The sequence below is a fragment of the Pteropus medius genome, unplaced genomic scaffold (assembly GCF_902729225.1).
Source record: "Pteropus medius unplaced genomic scaffold, Ma_sr-lr_union100, whole genome shotgun sequence".
Taxonomy (NCBI): Eukaryota; Metazoa; Chordata; class Mammalia; order Chiroptera; family Pteropodidae; genus Pteropus; species Pteropus medius.
Genome location: NW_024349519.1, coordinates 17,087,517 through 17,111,875, shown reverse-complemented (window position 1 = coordinate 17,111,875; position 24,359 = coordinate 17,087,517). Strand labels below are relative to the sequence as shown.

Sequence of the window (24,359 nt, the reverse complement as noted above, 5' to 3'; positions counted from 1 at the left end):
AACAGGGGATTCAAGAGGCAGTGGGAGTAGCCATAGTGTTTGAATCTAGTACAATTGACAAGAGACAAAAGAAGCCATTAGCCAAAAGCCTTCTACCACCAGGAGCATGCAGGAGTAGCATGTTCAGACCAGAAAAAGGTTGGTGAGGACACGGCTTTTTATATAACCTATTTCAGGGGACCTCAGTTCACACTTGTCATTTACAACTAAATCATTAGACAAGTTGTCCTTAAATACTCCCTAAGTACTTAAATTATTTGGAGAAAATGAAAAAAAAAATGTGGTAGAAATTATTAAACGCTACGGTAGAGGACTATTATGAAACTACAGAGGACACAGAAACTGCTTGGGAAGTTGTAAAGGTTTCAAGGAGCTAACACCTGAGTTGGGTCTTGAAGAATGAGCAGAAGTTCACTAGGAAGGGAAGAAGAAAACATCAGACACAAGAAATAGCATATACACTGCAGACACACTGGCATGAAATAACTTGGCAGGTTCAGATAACAGCAAGCAGTTCAGTGGGGCTAAATCAGTCATATGCTGGATGAATCTGTTGTCAACTCTGGCAAGGAGGGAACTGAAGAAAGAAAATAAATAATAGCGACTGTGAAATATGGCATGACACTGGGGACAAATGAGAAAGAAAAGACTGAATAAATACATGAACTAGAACCTCATAGGTCCTAGTGACTATTAGGATATTAGGGGAGGGGAGAGGGCAGCAGGGGGAGGAGAGGAGAGGAAAGAATCCAAGATTTACCCATTCATCAAGAGACATCTGCTGAATATATGCTTTTATGTGCCAAGCATGTCTCTAGGAACCGGAGATAAAGTGGTGAACAAGACAAAGATGCTGTGCAAATGGAACCGTAATTTAAGCAAAGAAAATAGACAATACAATGATTGAACCAATAAGTATCTTATTACTAGAGAGTAATAACTGCTCAAAGTGATAAACCCAGTGTAGTTGGAATATAATGAGTGAGGAAGAAAAGGAAATCAGATAGAGACAAAAGGGACAGATTACATATGGCCTTATGGTCCCCAGTTAAGATTATGGATTTTATCCTAAGTATAAAGAGAATCTGCTGGGTGGTTTAGGGAAAAAAAAGTAACATGATTTAATTTATAAATAGATCACTTTGGTTGGTGTGTGCAGAATGAACTGTAAAATGGTAAGACTGGAGTCAGAGACTAGTTAGGGAGTTGCTGTAATAGAAGAGTGGAAAGGAGCCCAATTGGACTTCAAGAGATAGCAATACAGATAAAGAGAAGGGGACAAATGAGATTCAATTTAGAGGCAGAGCATACAGGACTTGGTGGTGGATTGGATCTGCAGAGATACAATAAATCAAAGATGATGTGTGATCTAGTAAGTTATTTGTTCTCAGCTCCAACTCCACCCTTCCATACTCTGCTTTGTGGTGCTTGAGCAGGAAATGTGCACACTACATTTCTACTCTGCCAGCTGGTCCTAGAAGGACAGAGTATAAGGCTGGGAAGGAAAAAGGGTGTTGTTCCTTCCTGTTTACTTCCTCTGGCCTTGTTTGTGTTCTCGATAATGTCACCCCAGCAAGGCTTTTCCACCCTGCAGCAGCACTGTCTCTCCTTAGTAGCAGCTGAATACAGTTGGCAGTTTTTCCAGCTTCATCGCAGGTCCGCCCCACCTCTGCCTCCACTAGAGAGCTGCGTCTCCTCAAACGTTCAGTTTCATCTCCACGTGGCCCCTTTGCCAGGTTTCCAAATCTTATTAGTTCCAACGTTTTCTTCCTATTCCCCGAGCCCTAAGAATGGTAGCTGTTTTTGCCAGTTTTTACTTCCATGATAACTTAAGAGTTTTCTTTTTATTTTTTCAGTTAGCTATTTATAACTACCTTTTACCTAGTTAACAATTCTTTCCATAAATTCTGTGCTCAAATAACTGGTATGGTTCCTATCTCCTGACTGGATGCTGACTGAGACAGATAATTGCTAAAACTTTGACTTAAGCAACGTGTGAGTAGTTGAATGGTTTTCTAAAATAAAGTTGCTTGGGAGAATGGGAAAGAAGGGAGAATACAGGGAGAGGGGAGGGAAATCAAAGGTTCTTCATCAGGACATCTAGTAGAGCAATAAGGTAAATAGTGATTCCTAGATGCAGAATTGAAAGAAAAAGAGTAGTTATTTTGGGAGGAAGTTAGCTGTAGTCGTGCTAATTTAGACACACATGAAAAAAATAAATTTGCAAAGTCTTGAAACAAAAGAAAACAGAAAACACAACAAACCAAAACTTACAGGAAGCCGCCAAAAAGTTCTAAGAGGGAACGTCATAGTAATACATGCCTACAATAAGAAACAATAAAGACCTCAAACAACCTAACTTTACACCTCAAGGAACTAGAAAAGGGAAAACAAATTATACCCAAAATTAGTAAAAAAAAGAAATAACAAAAATCAACATTGAAATAAATGAGACTAAAAAGACAACACAAAAGATCGAAGAAACTAAGAGCTGGGTTTTTAAGATGAAACAAAATAGACAAACCTTTAGCCAGACTTACCAAGAAAAAAGGAGGACTCAAAATTAGAAATGAATGAGGAGATATAACGACTGATACCACAGAAATACACAAGATCATAAGAGACTACTATCAAATTATATACCAACAAATGGGAGAAGCTAGAAGAAATGGATAAATTCCTGGAAGCATACAATCCACCAAGGCTGAACCATAAAGAAATAAAAGATTACTAGTAAGGAGATTGAACCAGTAATCAAAAACTTCCCCACAAACAAAAGTCCAGGACCAGATGGCTTCCTGGTGAATTCTACCAAAAGTAAAGAAGAATTTATACTAATCCTTCTCAAACTCTTCCAAGAAATAAAAGAGAAAAGAATACTTCCAAACTCATTCTATGAGGCCAGCAGTACCCTAAAACTACTGAGAGCAGACAAGAACACTATAAGAAAAGAAAAAACTACAGGCCAATATCCCTGATGAACATAGATACAAAAATCCTCAACAAAACATTAGCAAACCAAATTCAATAATATATTAAAAGGATCATATACAATGATCAACTGGGAATTATTCCAGGGGTGCAGGATGGTTCAACATCCACAAATCAATCAATGTGAATAACACATTAACAAAATGAAGGACAAAAATCATGTAAGCCTTAGCTAGAGCAATTAGGCAAGAAAAAGAAATAAGAGGCATATAAATTGAAACAGAAGAAGTAAAATTGTCACTATTTGCAGATGACATGATATCATACATAGAAAATCTTAAAGACTCCATCAAAAACTAGTTCAAACTAATAAACAAATTCAGTAAATTGAAGGATACAAAAATCAATATACGAAAATCTGTTGTGTTTCTATAGACCAATAACTATCAGAAAGAGAAATTAAGAAAATCGTCCCATTTAAAACTGTATAAAAAGAAATAAATACCGAGAAATGAATTAACCAAGGAGGTGAAAGACCAATATGACTGAAAACTATTGATCAAAGACATTGAAGAAGACACAAATAAATGGAAACATATTCCATGCTCATGGACTAGAAGAATCAATATTAATAAAATGTCCATACTACCTAAAGCAATCTACAGATTCAATACAATCTATTAAATTCCAATGACATTTTTCACAGAAATAAGAAAAACAATCCTAAAATTTGTCTGGAACCACAAAAGACTCTAAATAGCCAAAGCAATCCTGAGAAAGAACAAAGCTGGAGGCATCACATTCCCTGTTTCAAACTATATTACAAAACTTTAGTAATCAAAACTGTATGGTATTAACATATATAACAGAAATGCAGATCAATAGAATAGAGTCCAGAAATAAATCCATGCATATATAAGCAATTAATTTATAACAAAAAAGCCAAGAAATACACAATAGGGAAATGATAGTCTCTTCAATAAATGGTGTTGGGGAAAACTAGACAGACATATGCAAAAGAATAAAACTGAAATTTTATCTTACACCATACACAGAAATCAACTTGAAATAGATTTGAGACGTAAACATAAAATCTGGAACCATAAAAATCCTAGTAGAAAACATAGGGGTAAGCTCCTTGACATCAGTCTGACATCAGGAAAGGGTTTTTTGGGTTTTACACCCAAAGTAAAGGCAACAAGCAAAAATAAACAAGTGGAACTACATCAAACTAAAAAACCTTCTGTACAACAAAGGAAACCATCAACATAATGCAAAGGTAACCTACAGTATGGGAGAAAATATATGCAAACCAAATTCAATAATATATTAAAACAATATATTAAAATGTATCATATATCTGATAAGGGATTAACATCCAAAATATATAAAGAACTCATACAATTCAATAGCCAAAAAAAAAAAATCCAATGGAAAAAATGGGCAAAGAATCAAAATATTTTTCCAGAGAAGACATACAAATGGCCAACAGATACATGAAAAGGTGTTCAGCATCACTAATAATTGGTGAGATACAAATCAAAACCACAATGAGATATCACCTCACACCTGTTAGAATGGCTTTCTTCAAAAATACAAAAAAATCCCTCATCATATTGTCAAAAAAAGAACCCTGGTGTACTTTTGGTAGGAATGTAAATTGTTACAGCCACTATGGTGTAAAAACAGTGTGGCAGTTTCTCAAGATATTAAAAATAGAACTACCAAATGATCCAGCAATTCTACATCTGGGTATTTACTGAGAGGAAATGAAATCACTGCCTCAAAAAGATACCTGCACTCCCACATTACTTATAACTAAGACATGGAAACAACTTAAGTGTCCATTAGTGTATGAATGAGTTAAAAAAAAAAAATATGGTACATAATTATAATGGAATATATTCAGCCATAAAAAAGAAGGAAATGTTGTCATTTGTGACAACATAAATGGACCTGGAAGGCATTGTGCTAAGTGATATAAGTCAGACAGAGAAAGATAAATACTGTATGGTACCCCATATATGTGGAATATTAAATAACAACAATAACAAAACAATGAACTCAAAGAAACAGAGAACAGATTGGTGGTTGCCAAAGGCGAAAGATGGGGATAGCTGAAGTGAGTGAAAGTGGTCAAAAGGTACAAACTTTTGATTAATAAGATGAATAAGTCCTGGAGAAGTAATGTACAACATGGTGACTATAGTTACAATACTGTATTGTATATTTGAAAGTTGCTAAGGAAGTAAATCTTAAAAGTTCTCATCACAGGGGGAAAAAAATGTATAACTATGTGTGGGTGATAGATGTTAACTAAAGTTATTGTGGTAATAATTTTGCAAAATATACATATATCAAATAATTATGTTGTACACCTAAAACTAATACAATGTTATATGTCAATTGTCTCTCAATTTAAAAAAAAATTTTGATATACAATTCCAATAAACAATTAGGAATATAAATCTGAATTTTAAGAGTAAGATAATTAGATAGAAAAAAATTCATTATAGCTGATCTTCAGCGGTGACGCAGGTCATGGTAATACAATTGTAATTATCATAAGTGATCTTACCATTCAGATTAGAAAAATAGGGCAAGAGTGAGAAATCTGGTATTTCTGTGGCTACCAGTAACAATTCTGTGTAGCAGTCTGATTAAGATAGTAGGACCCTTAATAAAAATGACTATATATATATACTACCTAAGGCATTTAAATCAAAATTTAAAAAAATACCTGTACCCCAATAATTCCAAAGGTAGAGAATTCTGTCCTCAGACCACAGGTCTACTATCCATGAGGAAGTCTAAGAAAATGTGAAGAAAGATCAGAACCATAGGGAACACTAATATTTAAGGAGGCAGCAAAGGAACAAGAATGAAGGTGAGAATGAAAAGGAGCAAAATCAAAAGTGTTACGTTGTAGTAACCAAGAAGGGGAAGGGGTGAGGTGAGAGATGAACAGTATGAAATGCTATTGAAGATGAGACCGCTGGATTTAGCCAGTGGGAAGTGAGGTCATTGGTGACCTCTGAGTAGAACAGTAGAAGCAGATGTGTGATTCAATGAACTCAGAAAGGAATGAAGGTGAGAAATGGAGACAGTGAGGTTAGAAGGTAAGATGAAAGGAAGAACAAAAATAGGACAACACCAGGAAGGGGTGGAAAAGGTCAGAAGTGTATTTCAGATTCTGTTTTTGTTTTTAGGGAAACTAAAGATGAAAGAGTGAGGATTTTGACAGAACAAGATCTTAAGAAGGCAGGAAAGGATAAAGTGGGAGTAGTCATAGTTACTCTTATAAAAAAAAATTTTTTTCCTAAAAAAAAATTATTACTAACGTTTGGAATGGAAAAGAAGAGATGTCCATACCTGATGGCACCTACTTTCTGGGTAGTAGGAGGCATCTGCTAAGTATGAGTTAAGGCCTGAAGAGAAAGTTAGTGGTACGGAAAGTTTGTTGGGAAAAAATGTATAAAGGAGATGAAACAGGGACAAATAAAAGGATAAACTGAGCACAATGAAAGCTGAAGTGAGGTGGATATTAATGCAGTTATGCAATTTATTTCCAACGATGCTTAGTAGCCAAACAGAGAATGAAAAAAGCAGAGCCTGGATGGATCCAGCATCTCAGATCAGTCTGGCACCGTGCCTGAAGCAGACTGGCAAAATGCCAGGGAATCCAGAAGAAATATAACAGAAGTGGCGACCACACAGAGTCTGGATGGGATAAAGAGTGACCATCATGTGCGGACTGGGACAAATACCAGGAGGGATTAAAGAGGAATCCAGAGCTCCATATGAATATGAAGCAGGTCAGAAGGAAGAGGTTGAAATCACGGAAGAGGATTTTTTTAAGATTTTTTTTTTTCATAGAACAAGTCTGAGTAATCCGCTTCAGGCTATGACTGTAGAATTAGGTTGGAGCAAAGAAAAGGGTTACTAAAATATCCCACATTTCCCACAGAACTTTACCACTGAAGAGTCAGTTGGGTATAGGTCCTGAAGTAGATGCTAAGGACACTCAGGATGATGACTAAAAAAGACAACTTTGAACCAGATGCACATTCTTCAACAGATGGGAAAGAGAACTTGGAGGTCAGTAAATCTTTATGTCTAAAGGTAGAAGAGTATAATATTTGCTAATAAACAAATGTTTCAAAGGATAAAGGCAGTTTGACTAAACACAACCTTGGAGTAAAGAGATTAAAGATTCTGCCTCTTGACTCCCCTTATATGAAAAGCAAGAGAACAGGAGTAATAACTACCTGAGAAGATAATTTTAATGAAAACAGGGATTTCCCATCATGTGAAGCTGAGTTAAGAAAATAGTCTCAAGCATGAAGGAGTTTTCTAGAGACAGCATACATACCAGGTCTGAAATCATGACCCCACTGGCTACAGCAGTGAACTTCATCCACAGCAATTCGGGTGAGTCTCTTTGCTTCATAGGCTTTTTCTAGCCTTGACATAAACATTTTGCTTTTTGCAATTTTCTCTGGAGTCACGTAAATTAACTTTAGCTTGGAGTTTTTATTTACCATTTCAGCATGAACCCATTTCACATGCTCCTATTGAAAGGAAAAGCAGACATAACTGTAAGAGAACTAAGCTATGAAGCTATAATACTATGTGGTAAATGAAGATGTTCATTACTCAAAAGCAATAGCCTTGGGGTGTTTTAGCAGATGTTCAGTTCATTAAAATCAAAACCTCGTCCCAGTACTAAACTTCATGGCAGCTGTATAAATAGCATGTTAGTTTTTTATTTATACACAAACTGTTGATAAAAGAATAATTTCATTTGATAAAAAGAGAATGAGAAATGAATGTCAAGACACTCCAATAAGCACTTATTCTATGAAAGCATAATTCTAAATTGTTCGTAATCAATGCAAAAATGTGAGCTCAATGCGATAGGTATTATTATAAAGGTGTTTTTATTAATTTTAACATTATATTTGTAATCACTACATGTATCTGTGAACATAATTTATTCTTGATTAGCTACTTTAATGATGCTATCAAATAGACTCATAATCTACTTAGGCTTTATAAAGTATCTCATTCATTGAATTAAGATTTTTATAATATGAAATACATATTTATGTTATATATAATATCTTAAAAGGTAACAATTATTAAGTTCTTAATGTTCTGTTATTATATATATCACACATTAGATGCCACATTTTTTCCTTCTAATCAAAAAAAGTATAAAGAAACAATAATGAATGTAATAGAAAAAGTCAAAACTGCTTTCATCGCCTCAGCAAAGCAGTTTGTTAACTCCTTGAGATATTTCCAATTTCGTTAAAAATGGCCAAAGTGTATTAAACATTTCAACTGGTCCTAAATGTCCCAGAAATCTTAAGGGAGCAAATATAAAAGGCTATTTACTCAGAAATGGGCAGATGCAAAAAAATACTAGAACTTCTGGCAAAGTAAGTGGAAAAACAAGGTTAAAAAATTGTATTCACATCCTATGAAGGTCCAGTGAAAGCAACCAAAAAACGACTTTCCTCCCTAACTTTTCAAACAGTAGTAATATGGCATGAACTTGTAATTATCTGCAACTTTCTAACTACTTTTCATATGTATTGTTACTCTCTTTTTGAGTTTTAAGAAAGTACAGTATTAAAAGGCAAAGTTCTCCATAGGTTCATTCTATTGAGTGAGAGAACAGTTATAATGACACAAGAACCTAAATAAAACAAAAACATATGGGAAAAACTAAAGGAGTCAGGGCTTCTTGGAAATACAGCTGACTCCAGGTCTGGAAGGAAATATACAAAATGAACCTGGAGTATCTTATTGTATAAGAAAGCAAAGAGTCAAAAACTATGGGGCGAAAGAAAAAAAATGCAGGAGCCAATTTAAATAGACTCTCACTGTCCAAAGATGAGACTATTTCAGCATTAAAAAAAGAATAATAACTGTGGATTAAAATACACCAAACATATTAAAAATCCATGTCTATAATGATACTTGAGGGCAAAAGCCCTATGAACCACATCTGGAGAATGCTGAAAACCAACACTTTCTGAAAATTTGCAAAGGGAAAGAATTTTCAATCTATAAAGAGTTAATAAGGAAAAAGTTCTTTACAGAAAAAGTCTAGCTAATATATGAAGAAGTGATAGAATTAGAAATCACCATTTTGTAACCTCTTAATTAAATAGCAGCTCTAAAGTAAGCAATAATCATCAGTGGCTGCTAAAACCATTAGACGAAAAGCTGATAGAGAAATTGATCAGGTAGACATCACCTGAATCCACTGATCAAGCTTAACATCATAAAGAACAACTAGATATTACGTAACTCATTAGTGAAGCCATGGGAAGTACATTCTTGGGGGAAAAATCCAAATCTAAACCCAATCAAATTTTTAGATCAACTAAAAGGAACAAGTTAAACTACAGCATAGGGAAACAATCAAGAAAATAGAAAACTATAGAACAAAGAACCTAGTTCCTTCAACAAACAATTTGCACAAGAAACAAAAGAAATAAGGGGAACCTATGGATATATCAACCAAATACAATGTAATGCATGAATCTTATCTGGAACATGATTTTTTTTTTTACAGAAAAAGCATAAAATTTAATTAGAGAAGTCTGAATATTTTCATTTGATAACTTAAAGGAATTGATATTAAATTTTTTAGATGTGATGATGGAATTATAGTTATGTGTTTTTAAAAGATAGCCATACTAAAGAAGTTACAACTTCAATGATATGAGGCTTGGGAGTTGTTTTAAATAAATAAACCAAGTGGGAGGAGGTTGGGAAAATGGGGGGTAGATAGATGAAGAAAGACTGGTCATATGTTGATAACTGTTAAAGGTGGTTAATAGGTACATAGCAATTTTTATACTAGTCTCTACTTTTGTATGCTTTTGAAAATTTCAATAAAATGCTTTCTGAAAAAATAACTGGTTAATGCTTTATTCAGCAGATGAAGGTTAAAGGTTAAGAGTCCATTCCCAAAAAGAAGAAATTCCATGGGAGTAGGTATCTTGTTAGTAACTCATTTTTTTGTATTTAATTATATTGCATAATTACAAATTCTTGCTTACTCTTTTATAATGGATACTATAAAACAGGTCAGCAAATGCTCCCTGTAAAGTGTGAGATAATTTAAATATTAGGTTTTATGGGCCATATGATCTCAACTATCACAACGAATTAACTCTGTCATTATGGTGTAAAAAGTCATAGACTCTCCATAAATAAACGATCATGGTTGTGTTCCAACACAACTTTATGGAAATATGAATCTCATATAATTTTCACACTTCACAAAATATTATTCTTTTTTCGATTTTTTAATACCTTTTTAAAAATGTAAAAACCAATCTTAATTCACAAAGCACACAAAATAGGCAGTGAGCTAGAACTGGTCCGTAAGCAGTAGTTTGCAACTCCTGATAAAAATAGTTATTGTCTAAGTACATGCCACCCTGAAAAAGCCCAATCCCATCTGATCTCGGAAGCTAAGCAGGGTCAGGCTTGGTTAGTGCTTGAATGGGAGACCGCCGAGGAAAACCAGGTGCTGTAGTTGTAAAAATTAAAAAATAAAAAACAAAAAAAATAAGGGATTGTAAATTAACAAGGTTCTTGCAATCTGTGAGGTCAACCAAGGGTTGCCTCTCCTAAAAAAATTAAAAAATAAAAAAAATAAAAAAGTTATCAGTTTATAATTTTATAAGTGACTCAACTGTAGATAAGGCTCCCATTTCAATAAAGAATTAAATTTTTTTTAAAAAGCTATAAAAACATACCTTAGAACTAGAAGCATTTAACATGGTAGCTGAAATTTCCAATTGTTTTAAAACCATTAATTGGTCTTCCATAAGAGAGATCAATGGGCAAATCACAAGTGTAAAACCTACAAGAGAAAAAGAAAATCTACTTTAAATTTTATACCACCACTTGAACAAGTTTAGACCATTCACCTTCTTTACTATACTTGTGGGTATCAGCCATCAATTCAGACTAATTTTGAATTCAACTTTAGCAATTTACTATCTATTTCTTAACCTCAATAATAAAAGAGAAGTATATGAATAAATGACAAGCCAAATAGGCAAATATAAGATTAAAAAGAAATCTTCCTTTATTCAGTCTTATAAAAATACAGATATTATCATTTTGAATTTTTAAGTCACCATCATTGTTAATAATCAGTATTGGTAATCTCATTAAAATAATAGAAATTAAGTCAAATACTATCCAGTTACATCAGGGAAAAGTTTTCCAAGAGAAAAAAAAACATAGTAACCTGTATAATTAAAAATGATAGTTATATGAGTATTCTTCCATTTACTGCACTATACTAATTTATTCTGAGTAGAAATCAGTGAAGTTTATTGACTACATGAAGTTCTGGTAATATACTTCCTTTCTTCTATAACTGAAATTATTGACTGCTATAATAGCTATTCCACATCATTTAAAACATTTGACCTTATGTTTCTATGATTTGTTCTTTAAAATAACTGTGAGCAGAGGGCAAACCCATTTAAGAAACATACTCAGATTAAAACCTTATCAGAGATTTCTCTCTCTCAATTACTCTCTCCTTTATTTTCACCTTCTCCCTCATTTCTGGCACCATCTCATTATATTTAAACAAAGTCATCACTTCTTGGCCTTTCAGCTAAGATCAAGTGTAGTACCTATTCTTATCAGTTTAATATTTAAACAAGGTTGAGTCTCTCTCATCTTTGAAAAAAACAGGGACACCTAATTTAGGACTCTCTCTCTTTTTCCCTTCATAGCAGTTCTTTCCAAAGAGTATCTCTTTCACTAGTTCCACTTCCTCAACTCTTACTCTCTTCCAAATCATTGCTATTTCGTTTCCACTCAACTGTTTCACTGAAATTACTCTAGCCAAGGTCGCAGATGACTCCCTTGTCACTAACCAATGAAACTTTTAAGTCCTTATTTCATTTGACTTTTTGCCAACAGTCATAACTATTAACCACTCCCTCCTTGAAATACTCCCTTCACTAGGCTTCTTAACACCATACTCACTGATTATCCTCCTACACTTTGCTATTCCTTCTCAACCTTCTTTGCAAGGCCCTTTCCATTTATCCCTAAACTTTTGGTGTTCTCGTTTCTGTTCTAGGCTTTTTCTCTTCTCATGCTGCTCCAGATGATAAAACTCACTCTCGTGGCTTCAATGGTCATCTCTATACTAACAGCCTTCAACTCAGCTAACTCAGATCTCTCAGACCCAAGTGTTACACCCAAACATCTTTCTGCTAACAGGACAATCTCACTTGGATGTCTTATAGGCCTCATAAATTCAACATGTCCCAAATTACATTCATCATCTTCCCTCTCTCTCCATTCCCAAATTAAGTTCTTTCTCCAATGTACCCTATTTCAGTAAACTACCATTTATTCTAGCTAAAATTTAGGACATCATTGTAGACTATCCCTTCTTCTACCCTACCATGCCCCACCCACCTATCCAATGAATACCAAGTCCTACTAAAATTATCCTCTAAGTATTTGTGAATTCTCCCATCTGCTGAAATTATCCTTCTAAATCACAAATCTGACAAGTCTCTTACCTGTATAAAATTTTTCAATGGTGTCCCAAAAATCTAAGTCAGATTTTTAAAAATATCTTTCAAGACTCTTTCTGCATGTCTTGCCCCCTCACTGCCTGGCACAATGAAATCCTTCCAGGTTACTGAATACACCATACCATGCATGTATGCATATTCCCTCTTACTTTTGGGCTCCCGCAAATACTGCTCCCCTGAATAAACAATCTTCCTTCTTCCACTGTCCTTTTTTTCCCCCCCTACTTATCTTTTAGCTTGTAGCTTGAATGCCACTTCCTTGTAACAGCCTTACCCAACAGCCTCTAGACCTGATATTTGCACTGATTTAATTCCCTATTAAAACCTTTGTCATAAAACCCCTATTGCAACTGTTTGCAATTACCTGTATTCTCGAGACCAGGGGTCAACTACAGGCTGATTGCTTGATTTTGTAAATAAAGTTTTAATGAAACATAGCCATACCCATTTGTTTACATCTTGTCTATGGTTGCTTCAGTGCTACAATGGCAGAGTTCAGTAGTTGCCACAGAGACCATACTGACCATAATATTTATAATATTACTGGCCTATAATATATACTGAATGGACCTTTAAGGAAAAGTTTGCTGACCCTTGCTCTCTCCCATTGGTAGTCCCCAAACTGCAGCATCAATATCAGCATAGGCTCTGGAAGCCTGTTAGAAATGCAAAATCTTGGGTTTCGCATAAAACAGAATCTGCATGTTAATGAGATCATTACTAGGTGATTCTTATGCACATTAAATTTGAGAAAGGGTTGCTCTATTCTCTGAGATCTATAAAAATTTGGACCAGGAAGTTTTGATCAGTACTGTATCTCAAGTGCCTAACCACAGCAGACACTTGATAAAGATCTGAGACTAGAATCCAGGTCTACTGATTCCTTTCCTAGCACTTTTTCTCCTACAACATATTTTTAATTATATAGCAGGAAACAGATAAAAGAATTAACTGCTCTCAGTCTTTAACATCCCTAAGTAAATCCTTTAGATGTATATACATTTTTATATACATTTTTAATATACATTTTATATATATTTTAAATATACATTTTTAAAATCCATTTGATCTATGGTTAGAAATTATTTTTCAAGAGACTTAAAGATGTATTAAGAGAAGTGACATTTTTAAACTTAAAATTAACCTTTCTTAACACATACCGTCTGAACATAATGCTGGTAACTGGTAACATAAGCTCTTTCCACCTCCCGTAGGCATAACAAGAAATATATCCTTTCCAGACATTGTTACATTAATAGTTTCAAGCTGAAGCAGTCTGAACATCTCCAATTTAAAGACATTTTGCAGAACATCTTTAACTTTATCAGACCATGGAAAATCTAGAAAGATAAAATTAAGCTAAACATATTAAAACTATTTAGGATTATAAGTGAGACAAAAACGTGAATTGAATGGCTGTTTTATAATAGAGAAGACTCGGATAAATATATATATATTAGACTTCTATTACAATGAACAATTTAACTTTCATAATAATAAGTTTAAAATTAGTTTAATTCACTAAGCTAAGCAAAAACAAATTTAATGAAACAATACATCAGGGAAAATGAAAGTACTTGCCAATTGAGATTTAACCTACACAAAGGAAGGTGCTTGATCAGATATTTGAAAAACAGTCTAAATGTCAACCAAGAAATTCAAAGTATCATAAAAAAACTCAAATATCATGAATAAAATTAATAATTAGCTGGAATTTTTGGTGTAAATATCTTTTTTAGATGTGAATCACTGGAAAACAAGGCCCACAAACATATTGCAATGCCTTGCAGAGTTATAGTATTCCATTATAATTAATGATACATGTGATGTTTGGCAAAATCTTGAATCAAAAAAGGTTTGTTCAGTAGGGCAGGGAAATAAACTAGACTTTTGCAAGAAGTTTGAATTTTTTCTCAACTGTTTGGTTTTGTCTGGTGAAAATTTAAATATCTTATTTTTCCAAGCACTGATTAATGTTGTTAAAACCATATTTGGAAAAAATAAAGTTTGAATAATAAAAGCTTAATTCAAAAAGACTATAGAACATGGGTAAATGGTCTGCGACAAATTTCCCATGCCACTCAAGGAATACCAGTTTCACTTCTGTGTCTACTGGAAAGGCTGACCCAGGCATAATTTGATTCCATTTTAAAGAAAAAATTAAAAAAACTAGCAAAGAAAAAAAAATAATAAAGAATAAACCTTCTTTATTCCAAGAGGCAGGTGAGGAAGAATCACATTCACTGCTTTTCGCAGCATCAGAATCCTCTAAACACTGCTTTATTCTGTTTGTTAGGATGTTTTTTTTCTGAGTAAGCTCTTGTTGTCTTTCCAGAAGTTCTTGAATTTGAACATTTACTGCATGTAGCTCATTGGATATAGAATCCAATTCCTCAGTTAGAGCTATAGGGGGGAAGAAAAGATATAGTGACTAGACAGTTAAATACAATTTTAGTTTTCCCTACTGGTTTTTGGATATTCCTCACCAACTAAATCACAGCCAAACTTACAGGAGTTCAGCAGAGCGGTTAAGAACATTTGTTTTGGAGTCACACAGACCTAACTTAAATCTCAGGTCCTCTTCTTACCTGCTAGGTGACCGCAGGCAAGTTGACCTGAGCCTCAACTTCTGTATCTGTAAAATGGGAATAATACCTAGTTTTCATAGCACTGGAACGAATTAAGTGAGATAATATATTGAAGGTTCTTGACATAGTACCTGGTACACACATAAGCATTTAACAAATGGTAATTATTTTAATTATGTTGCAGGGCAGTGGTCCAACAATCTCCTAAATTATTTAAGTAACTAGACTGTGAAGCAAAAGGAAGGTATTTCGAAGTAATCCCATAACTTAACATTATTTCATGAAACATTCACATTTAGGCTCACATGGTGGCACAATAAGAATTCAATGATTATAAACAAGATGATGTAGTAAAAAGAGAAACCAAGTGTGCTATTGGAAATGACATTACAACTCCTTCGAAACTAATTTATAAAGAGGCTTGAATGTATGATTCTAACCGGAAAAAGTCAAAGTGAGATTGCCTTTGACACCACATCAATGGAAGCTAAAAAATTTTTAAAGATGTCCTTGGTGCTTTCCAAAACATCTGCCTGCATTATTGCGTCCACTTTTAACTCCTTTTCATGATATAAAATTTTATGGTTATGACTTAAAATAGGAAGTTATGGTGATTTTATATTGTAGCAACTGCCAGAACTCCCTTTTCTGCATGATTCTGGGTTAGGGTTGGCAGCAAGAGAACTCTGTATGGCATGTGGAAGGTGGAAATGAAACAGCAGGCAGATTTACATTCAGATGGTTGGCATAAGGTCAGATACTGCTGCAGCTCACTCATCATGGATCTGTTGGCTCACCCATTGGTATGAGGCAGAAGCCAGCTCCTCCAGCTCCTACTGAATCTCTTGGGGTAGTAGCTTGGCTCACACCTTCTACGAATCTTTAGCCGAGTTCACGTGTAACTTCAGCTCTTCTCCGGGCACCGGCTTACATTATGGAAGTTAGAGCCTTGTAGGCAATGACACACCAAAATGAGTCCAAGTGAGAAATGGATGGTTCCACTTTGTCCTTGCAGGTTTCAGCTCATCATTACCCGCTCATACTTCACATCTATCTTCCCATCCCTAAGGCTGGCCTTACTGACTTCACAACCAGCAAGACTGCTTAACCAGCTCCCATGATCATGTGAAGACTAATCCCTAAAATAAATCCCTTATATCAGACTGAACTCTAATCAACATCCAGTGCTGTTCCAGATAAACAGAAACTTAAAGGTCGGTTCTCTGAATTGCTTCTAGGCCACCTGGAATTGGGTCTCTGATTTGATTAAAGATATTAATGATCCTTGTCTGCAGTGATAAAAGTGACAATGCTATTCCATGGCATGGAGTAAAGTTATTTAAATTATAATCTATAGACAGCAGTAATTAAGTATCTAGAGGACAGACTCTGGGTGACCAAATATTTCCTGTCACAGATTTTGGTGAAAATAATGGGGTTAATTGGTTGCTTCAAAGTATGCTGGAGAAATTGAGAAGTGCAGGATTTGTATAAAAGGACTTCGAAGTTTCTGATTATCCTAAAAGAAATTTTATCTCCAGTAGCTACAAGACCAAGATTACTGAATACAAACCCAAAGTCTAAATCCTGCAGGTGGCTGAAATACAGTGCAAATTAAATTCCTGACTTTGCAGAAACTTACATTGAAGTCACAACATTGATTAGGAAGGAGTGAGACTAAAATTGGGATGGGAACATCTGGGCAGATTCCCATGAAGCAGGGACCTTGAGTCATTAAATTCTGCCAAGTGTCTTTTACCTTTCCTCCCCTTTCTGAAACAGCCTCCTCCTGCCTAAAATACCTGTAATGGTCTTTCCTGAGGTAGGTGCCTTATGAGAGATTGCTAATCTTCCTAAGAATCACACCCCCACCCCCATCTCTCAGTGCTTCAAGAAAGCTCTAGAGGATGAGGTACAAAAGTATGACACATGAGAAGACACAAAACACACCAAAAGAGCTGCATTTGCCAATATATATCACCAGAAATGTAGGGAATATATACAGGAATAGATCCAAAAGGTACTAAATCGGGGTGGACAGAATATTGAATGAAGCTAAATTTGTTGGTCTGGACTCAATAAGAAATTCTGGATTTAGTGTGCTAAAACAGTGGCCAGGACCAGCTCTTTAGATGGTTGCCAGAAACCAGGCCCTAAAGATGAACATCACAAAGTTGTATAGAATGACACAAGTGTAGATTCCAATGAAGTCGAAGGGTTAGAACTTCCGGAAGGAATACAGAGGCTTGAAGGAATGGGAGTGTCGGAGTAGATTACCAAGTGGATTGATCATCCATCCATTCTCTTGCTGTCCCCTAGATGATCCAGAGTACACTCCCTTCATCAAGACTACAAGACATACTTTAATTAGGGGAGCCCCAGCATCGCTGAGATCTTGAGTGGCTGTTCTCTGTAAGCCAGGAAAAACAGAAGTACTACCTTTGAACTAGACTACCCAAATCAATAAGAATGGATTCTAAGATACAAGGGCTAAATAGTGGCAATTCATGACCAAAAAGGCAGATGTAGTTGCCATAATGGACAACAGAGCAAAAGCAATCATCAGAAGTCAGACCCACAGAGATCTTTGGCATTGGTGAGCTCTGATCATATTCTTGATATGAAAATAAGTTATTTGCAGAGGTAGATTACAAAGTCCTCATTCTGGTAAACATAAGTCTGATTTGAATCATCACAACATAGTCACAGTCCTTCAACCAATTCCCAGACACGAGCCAATTTATAGGCCCAGAGATCCCTGAATAAAGTGAAGGTTGAGGAAAGACTCTACTTACACATCTAAAAATCTATGCAGTAAAGCTTTCCACAAGTCTCCTCCAGATAAACATTATCAGGATAATTGTGTATTGGGAAAAGGAAAATAACTTCTCAGAAATTACCAGACATTACTTCTGAGCTGGTAATTCCTGGAGAACTAAAATACCATGCTGATCCACCAGAGTATGGCCTGAACTTATGCAAGCAAGGTGGTCAGGGCAGTTTAGGCTCAGATCCATCTCACAGTGGGCTCAGGAGGTCTTCTAACCCACTTTGTGGTTATGTCCCCAGTTCCATAATGTGTAACTAGAGCAGATATATTCAGCAACTGGAAGGTGACTGCTTCTTGGCCACTTTCCTCATGCCAGTAAATCAATAGGCAAAGAAGTGTCACTGTGCTGGCTGAGGTGAGTGATCCTGACTTAAAGGGAAACTGGACTGCTATGAGACTACAGAGATAATGAAGAGTGTATCTAGAATGTAGGGGATCCTTTAGGGTACCTTTTGGTATTCCAATGTCCTGTGACTAAAGTTAATGGAAAACTACAAAAAACAAACATGGGCAAACTACTAAGGCAAGTCCCCACCAGATAAGGATCCATTACTAGGTGAGGTGGTAGCTGAGAGCAAAGGGATATGAAATGGACAGTTGAAGAAGGTACTTTTAAAATTACAGCTATGACCATATGACTACGCGAGAAACAAGAACTGTAATACCTATACACATTTCTTCCTTATTCTGATATTTGTATATAAACCAAGTTTAGCTTTTTTGTCCTTGGTGGGTTTTTGTTTTTTGTCCCTTCTCCTATTCCTCTAAAATCTAAAATAAAATGTGTTTACAGTAGCTAACTTCATATCTCAGGATTTAGGTTAGAGGATTATCAAGGAGGATATGATTCAGAAAAAAGAATAAGCATCACCAAAAGATGAATAGAGAATTTGTGCCCTCTTTCAGGGAGAGGATCAGTGTATATGTAGTTGTATGAGGGATAGCTGTATCATAATAGGCAGAAGCAGATTTTACTATTTCCTTTATTTGGAAATTAAATATGATTAAATTAAAAGAGGAGTCTATGGGCTATGGGTGCCAGGTAGCAAGAAGGAAGTCTGGTGGCTTTGTACTGTGATAACTTAGCTAAGCTAGAACTATATTTCCCAGAATTCCTTCCCTGCATAGTTCTAAGTCAAGGCAAAGAACACTCTGCCAGGAATTTGGAAGACAAGAGTGAAGCAATGGCCCTATTTTTCATATTTAAGAATGTCAGGGCTGGTGACCTCATTGGCATGGGGCAGCAGCTGGTCCCACAACTCCAGCTGCTTCTAGATATCCTTGGGGAAATAGCAGGGCCTGCGGCTCCTCCAGATTCTGTTAGTTCTCCTCCTTCAGCTTCTCTGAACCCTCAGCCAGTTTCATGCAACTCCACATGGAAGTACAACAGCTCTTTGACATGTCTCCTGCATCATCCAAGTTGAAGGCTTTGAGGCAATGAGAGACTAATACAGGTTCTGGTAAGAAACAGAAATTCATCAAACAAGTAGCAGATCTTTTTGCATTCTCCACCACATATTCATATTCTCTTCCCAACTGCTGGCTCTCCCAACTTCATGCCCAGTTCCAGACACACAGGCAATGTACATAAAAAGTTTAACCACTTCCCGTAACCACATAAGGGTTAATCCCTATAGCAAATTCCCTATATCACTCAGTGCCTCTTGATCAAACCCTACCTGACAGAGATGTTAATGTCAACCCACGCTACAAAGTCAGTATCTTTGTACCATAGCCAAATCCTGATTGACTAAGAATATAAGTAGAGCTAGCTGTAATAAATCAGGGCACGTTAATGTTTTTGTTCAAAATTATACCATCTCCAATGCTGGCATGTACAACATGAGACTTTTACCACAGAAGATGAGATTGAAAAGTCAAGCGAATGATTTTGACAATCCATAATAAACAGGAATTACAAGTACACAGGGTTTATTAGAGCAGCTATATCTAAAGAGCACAGTGAACTGAGTTAGGATCACACTTCAGTATTCCTAAGCTTACAGCTGATGCATGGGAGGTACCATTCTTCAGAAACAGGACATTTTCTAGTAACATCCAAAACTGAAGTTAACACTGAAAGGAAAGTGATTTGCCATCATGGAAGCCATCTAATACAAAGCAACAAACTGTCTGAAGGCAACTTCAAAGAGGCATTTCAAATATAGTTCAACAAGTGGGTAGAAGAGGTAAATTTATTTGAAAGAGGTACAATATTATGGAAGAAATTATTAAAAGCATCTTTTAAATAAAATGTTTTTCATTGTTCGGTTATTTTGAAATCATATCCCACTAATAAAGCTTGAAGTCTTATTAAGTAGAATAACATATGCAATCCAAAAAGGACCACACTAAACTGAGTTGAAGTTCAGTAACATCTCTTAAATTCTCATTTTAATCTCTAAGTAAAGACTGCTTGGGTTAGCATCTAATATAATTTAAATTGTTACCACTTAGTGTTAATCCTCAGACTGTGAGCATGAGTCATAGCCAAAACTTATGTCACGCTTTTTTATATTAATATTTAAATAAATTCTAAAGTTGTGGGGGTGGGGGCAAGAGGGTCTCATATTAAAAAAATCATTTATTTAAAGTTTGAAAAGAACTGAATCTTTTCACCTCCTATTAGAGCTAGTATGAAGCAAAGGTCATATTCACTAATTCCTAAAAAAGACTGAAAAATAACTGTAAGTTCCTAACCCCTGCCATCCGCCTCTTAATTGAATAGATAGCAAGATCTCACTAATAAGCACAGTACAATCTGATCAAGTTATAGAAACAAATAATGGATGGAAACACACAGACATACCAAGACTATATGCCTGGGAAAGACAGAATGGATGTTTTTCCTTTGCACTTTAAAAACATTTCAAATAACTCCATTTATAGGAATATATATTATTTCTTAAGGAAATAATCAGAGAAGCACACAAAGCTTTCAATTCAAAGATATTCAAGGCAGTATTTTTTTTGTTGTTTTAAAAGTGAAAACTGCATAAGAGTTTAACGCTAAAAGATTAAGTGGTATTATTTAATGTCACTTCGAAATAACAAAATACAGTGCACATATTAGAACATTTACAACAAAGAATTTATTTAACAATGTCTATATTCTACATTTACATTGTTTTTAATAACATGTTACAAAACAATATGTACAAAATGTTAAAAATTTTGTTTAAAAATAATAAATTAAATGTTACAGTATTAATCTGAACAGTAAGATTAGAAGTGATTTAAATTTTTTACTTTATAACTTTTAAGTTCCTAGAATTCTATAAAAAAAAAATATATTCTCCTTGGAACTCTAATGCATTGCTGGTGGGAATATAAAATGGTATACCACTATGGAAAACAGTATGACAATTTCTATTAAACACTGAAATACCATATGACTCAGCAATTCCATTTCTAGGTACATACTTAAGAGAATTAAAAGCAAGGACCCAGATATTTGTACAGCAATGTTCATAGCAACATTATTCACAATAGCCAAAAGGTACAAGCCAAATGTCCACTGACGGACAAATGGATAATCAGAAGGTGGTATATACATACAATGAAAATATTATTCAGCCTTAAAAAGATATATTACAAATGGATGAACCTCAAAGACATTACACTAAGTGAAATAATCTAGACACAAAATACAAATATGGTATGAATATGTATTAACTAAAGTACCTAGAATAGTCAAATTCATAGAGCCAGAAAGCAGAAGTGTTGCCAGTGGTTGCTGGGAAGGGGATAATCAGGAGTTGTTGTTTAATGGAGACAGAGTTTCAGTCTGGGGAGATGAAAAAGTTCTGGAGATGGATATTGGTGATAGATGCACAACAATGTAAATGCCACTGAATTATATACTTAAAAATAGCTAAAATAGTAAATTTTGTAATGTATACTTACTATAATTTTTAAAAATTTGAAAAAACAGCACTTCTATAACCAGAATTTTTAAAACAAATATCTTTAAAATTTATTTTTATTAAGACTTTTATTTAGAGAAATTTAAGGTCCACAGAAAAGTTGAGGGGAAGATAGAGAGAAAAACAAGTATTTTTTTTTCAAAGACCATGCAATTAGAACTAGAACAGAATGAACAAAATGTAATCATTTCCACTAACCTGAAATAGATGCCATTCTAGAATTGAATTCGAGATCCAAATTTCTTTCTAAAAATGAAATAAAAAATCAGAGCAACAATTTTTTTAAACAGTACAATTACGCCCAGTCAATGATAATGTGTCATGACTAAGCACGAAAAAAGTTAGAAATTATATATTGCAGTGACCTTTTAAACAAGGATTACATGGTTTTTACCACATTAACTTTTATGAAAGTTCTTTAGATTTCGGACAGGTATCCAAAGTCACATAGACATATAATAACAAGTACAATGTCAATAACACTTAACAAACATCTACCAGATACAAAGTGATGTAGCAAAAAAGAGCAAAGATTTGAAGTTAAAAAGTTAGCTCTAAATTATTGTGATTTCAGCAAAGTTTAATACCCTGTTCCTCTCAGCCTTTTCCCCAACTTGTAAAATTTGGATGATAGAACCTATCTTATAAATAACAAATTGGATAGATTCAAATGTCCCAGGTTAAGCGAAATCCATCAACATAAATATTCAAATTAATCATTTGACATTTTATTCAATTCTTGCTTTAAAGTGTTACAATTAAGGTTTAATCTTAAAGAAATTATAGTCTGGGGGGGGTTAAATTTCAGAAAGAGAGAACCTGAAAATATCAGAAGTGGGAGGGGGGAAACATAGTTTTATAAAGGAACTCTAAATACCTATGAATGACTAAAATAAGAGTACATAGGAGCAAATGGAAGTAGATGAGGCTTGAAGGTAGAAACTTTATATTTCCCATAATCCCCATGAACACCTCTCCTAATTGTGATATGGGCAGTCAACATTTTCTAAAACTAATTTAGAATGTTCCCCAAAGGTAGCTTCATCATGCTCCCACCCTTACCCAGACTGCCAACTTTATGCTCTTCCTAATGTAGAATTCTGAAGCCACGACTAGGCTGGAAAGACAGGCAGGGTCTTCTTTATCTTGCTAAGGAGTTTGGAATAGCCATATCACTAAAAGATATTTAAGTAGAGTAAACCAAGGACTTCTAATTCTTTATCTTCATAAACATCTCTTCACTTCAAGGATATACAGTTCTCCTTCTCTAGACTGTAAGGTTCTCCCACCGGGAAGGGGTTGAGTCTCTTCAGCTCTGTATTCATGTAGCCTAGCAAAGTGCCTTGCAAACAGTGCAGAATCTGGTTTGCTGAGATTGAAAGCAGAGGTTAACTCTGACTTTGTGAAAGAATATAATCTATAACCATTTCCTCCCACTATATGGGGTTTACTTCTTTGAATATACTGTTTAAAAACCGCTCATAAATTCTTTCCCCAAATAACATGATTTAATATTAAGATATCTCAATATAAAATATGTTCAGAAATTGAGCTATAGCAGGTCAGTCTTAAGTATAGTCAGTCTGAAATATAGTTAGGCACTGTTAAAATCAAAAACAGAGACTAGCCTTGAAAACTCTGAGCAGACAAAACCAGTTTAGTCAAGCAAGCAAAGCTTAATTTAGCTTGTTTTGTAAAAACCAACTTAACCTGGGGTGTTTCTCATTTATGCCTCTGGAAATCATAAGTGAAAAATTAAACCATCTCCCAAGGTTGATCCGAGATAACAACTAATCAATTCCCTATCATTTAAGAAAATGTTAATCCTATAACCAATCACTATGAAGGCAGCCACTGCCTTCTCACTGTATAAGCTGCTTTAACAATATACCCCTGAGCCTCATTAGTTTGAGTGCTCCCGGTTCGAGAACTGTCTCTTTGAATCTTCACTAATTACTACTTCCGTGATTCCTTGGTTTTATTTCTACTGTTTCTTAATTTTTGACAGCATCCACAGGAAATATTTTAGTGTCACACTCAGTCATCAATGCCAGAGGAAATGTCACTGAGATACCACAAGTTAAATAAGACACATGCCCCCCCTCTTCCCGCCACCTGCGTTTAGAGGCAACGGTAATTTAATAATACTTTCCCTTACGCTTGGATATCCCCAGTGGCTTCCCAATAAATGGTTGTTGCCAATAAACGGGTTTTGGTGACAGGGCATCCTGCATGGAAAGGGCTGGCGATGAAAAAAAAAAAAACTGGTTGGCAAATGAACGTGCCCCTGTAGGCCCAAGTTAGGCCATTAGAGCTGGGCGATGATTAATGCCCTTGTTTCTCCTCTGCCAATGTTTTGGTGGAAGGAAGTGATCTGCTAAAGAGCGACCCCGCGGTCAGACAGAAAAAGAATCAGCCCTTTCAAAGTAGTAACAGGAGTTATCCCAGAACGTCTCCACAAAAGAATCAAAGACGCCCCCCG

At 35.1% G+C, this 24,359-nt stretch overlaps 1 protein-coding gene and 1 pseudogene across 3 annotated transcripts in view; one reads left to right on the top strand and one right to left on the bottom strand.

The window, feature by feature from the left end:
* Positions 1–24,359, bottom strand: part of RECQL (RecQ like helicase) — a 33,531-nt gene that overhangs the window by 8,954 nt on the left and 218 nt on the right. The window contains exons 2-7 of one of the 3 annotated variants that reach the window (XM_039882535.1): positions 24,036–24,119; positions 22,076–22,123; positions 14,736–14,936; positions 13,694–13,873; positions 10,716–10,822; positions 7,304–7,502 (exon numbers count right to left, since the gene is read on the bottom strand). In XM_039882535.1, coding sequence (XP_039738469.1) covers positions 7,304–7,502; positions 10,716–10,822; positions 13,694–13,873; positions 14,736–14,936; positions 22,076–22,123; positions 24,036–24,111 — 811 coding nt within the window. In that variant the 5' untranslated portion in view covers positions 24,112–24,119. Of the gene's footprint in view, positions 1–7,303; positions 7,503–10,715; positions 10,823–13,693; positions 13,874–14,735; positions 14,937–22,075; positions 22,124–22,939; positions 23,989–24,035; positions 24,120–24,359 lie in introns of those variants that run through there. The other 2 variants (XM_039882537.1, XM_039882536.1) reach the window with 2 other exon arrangements.
* LOC120618783 (uncharacterized) lies at positions 11,574–11,739 on the top strand (annotated as a pseudogene).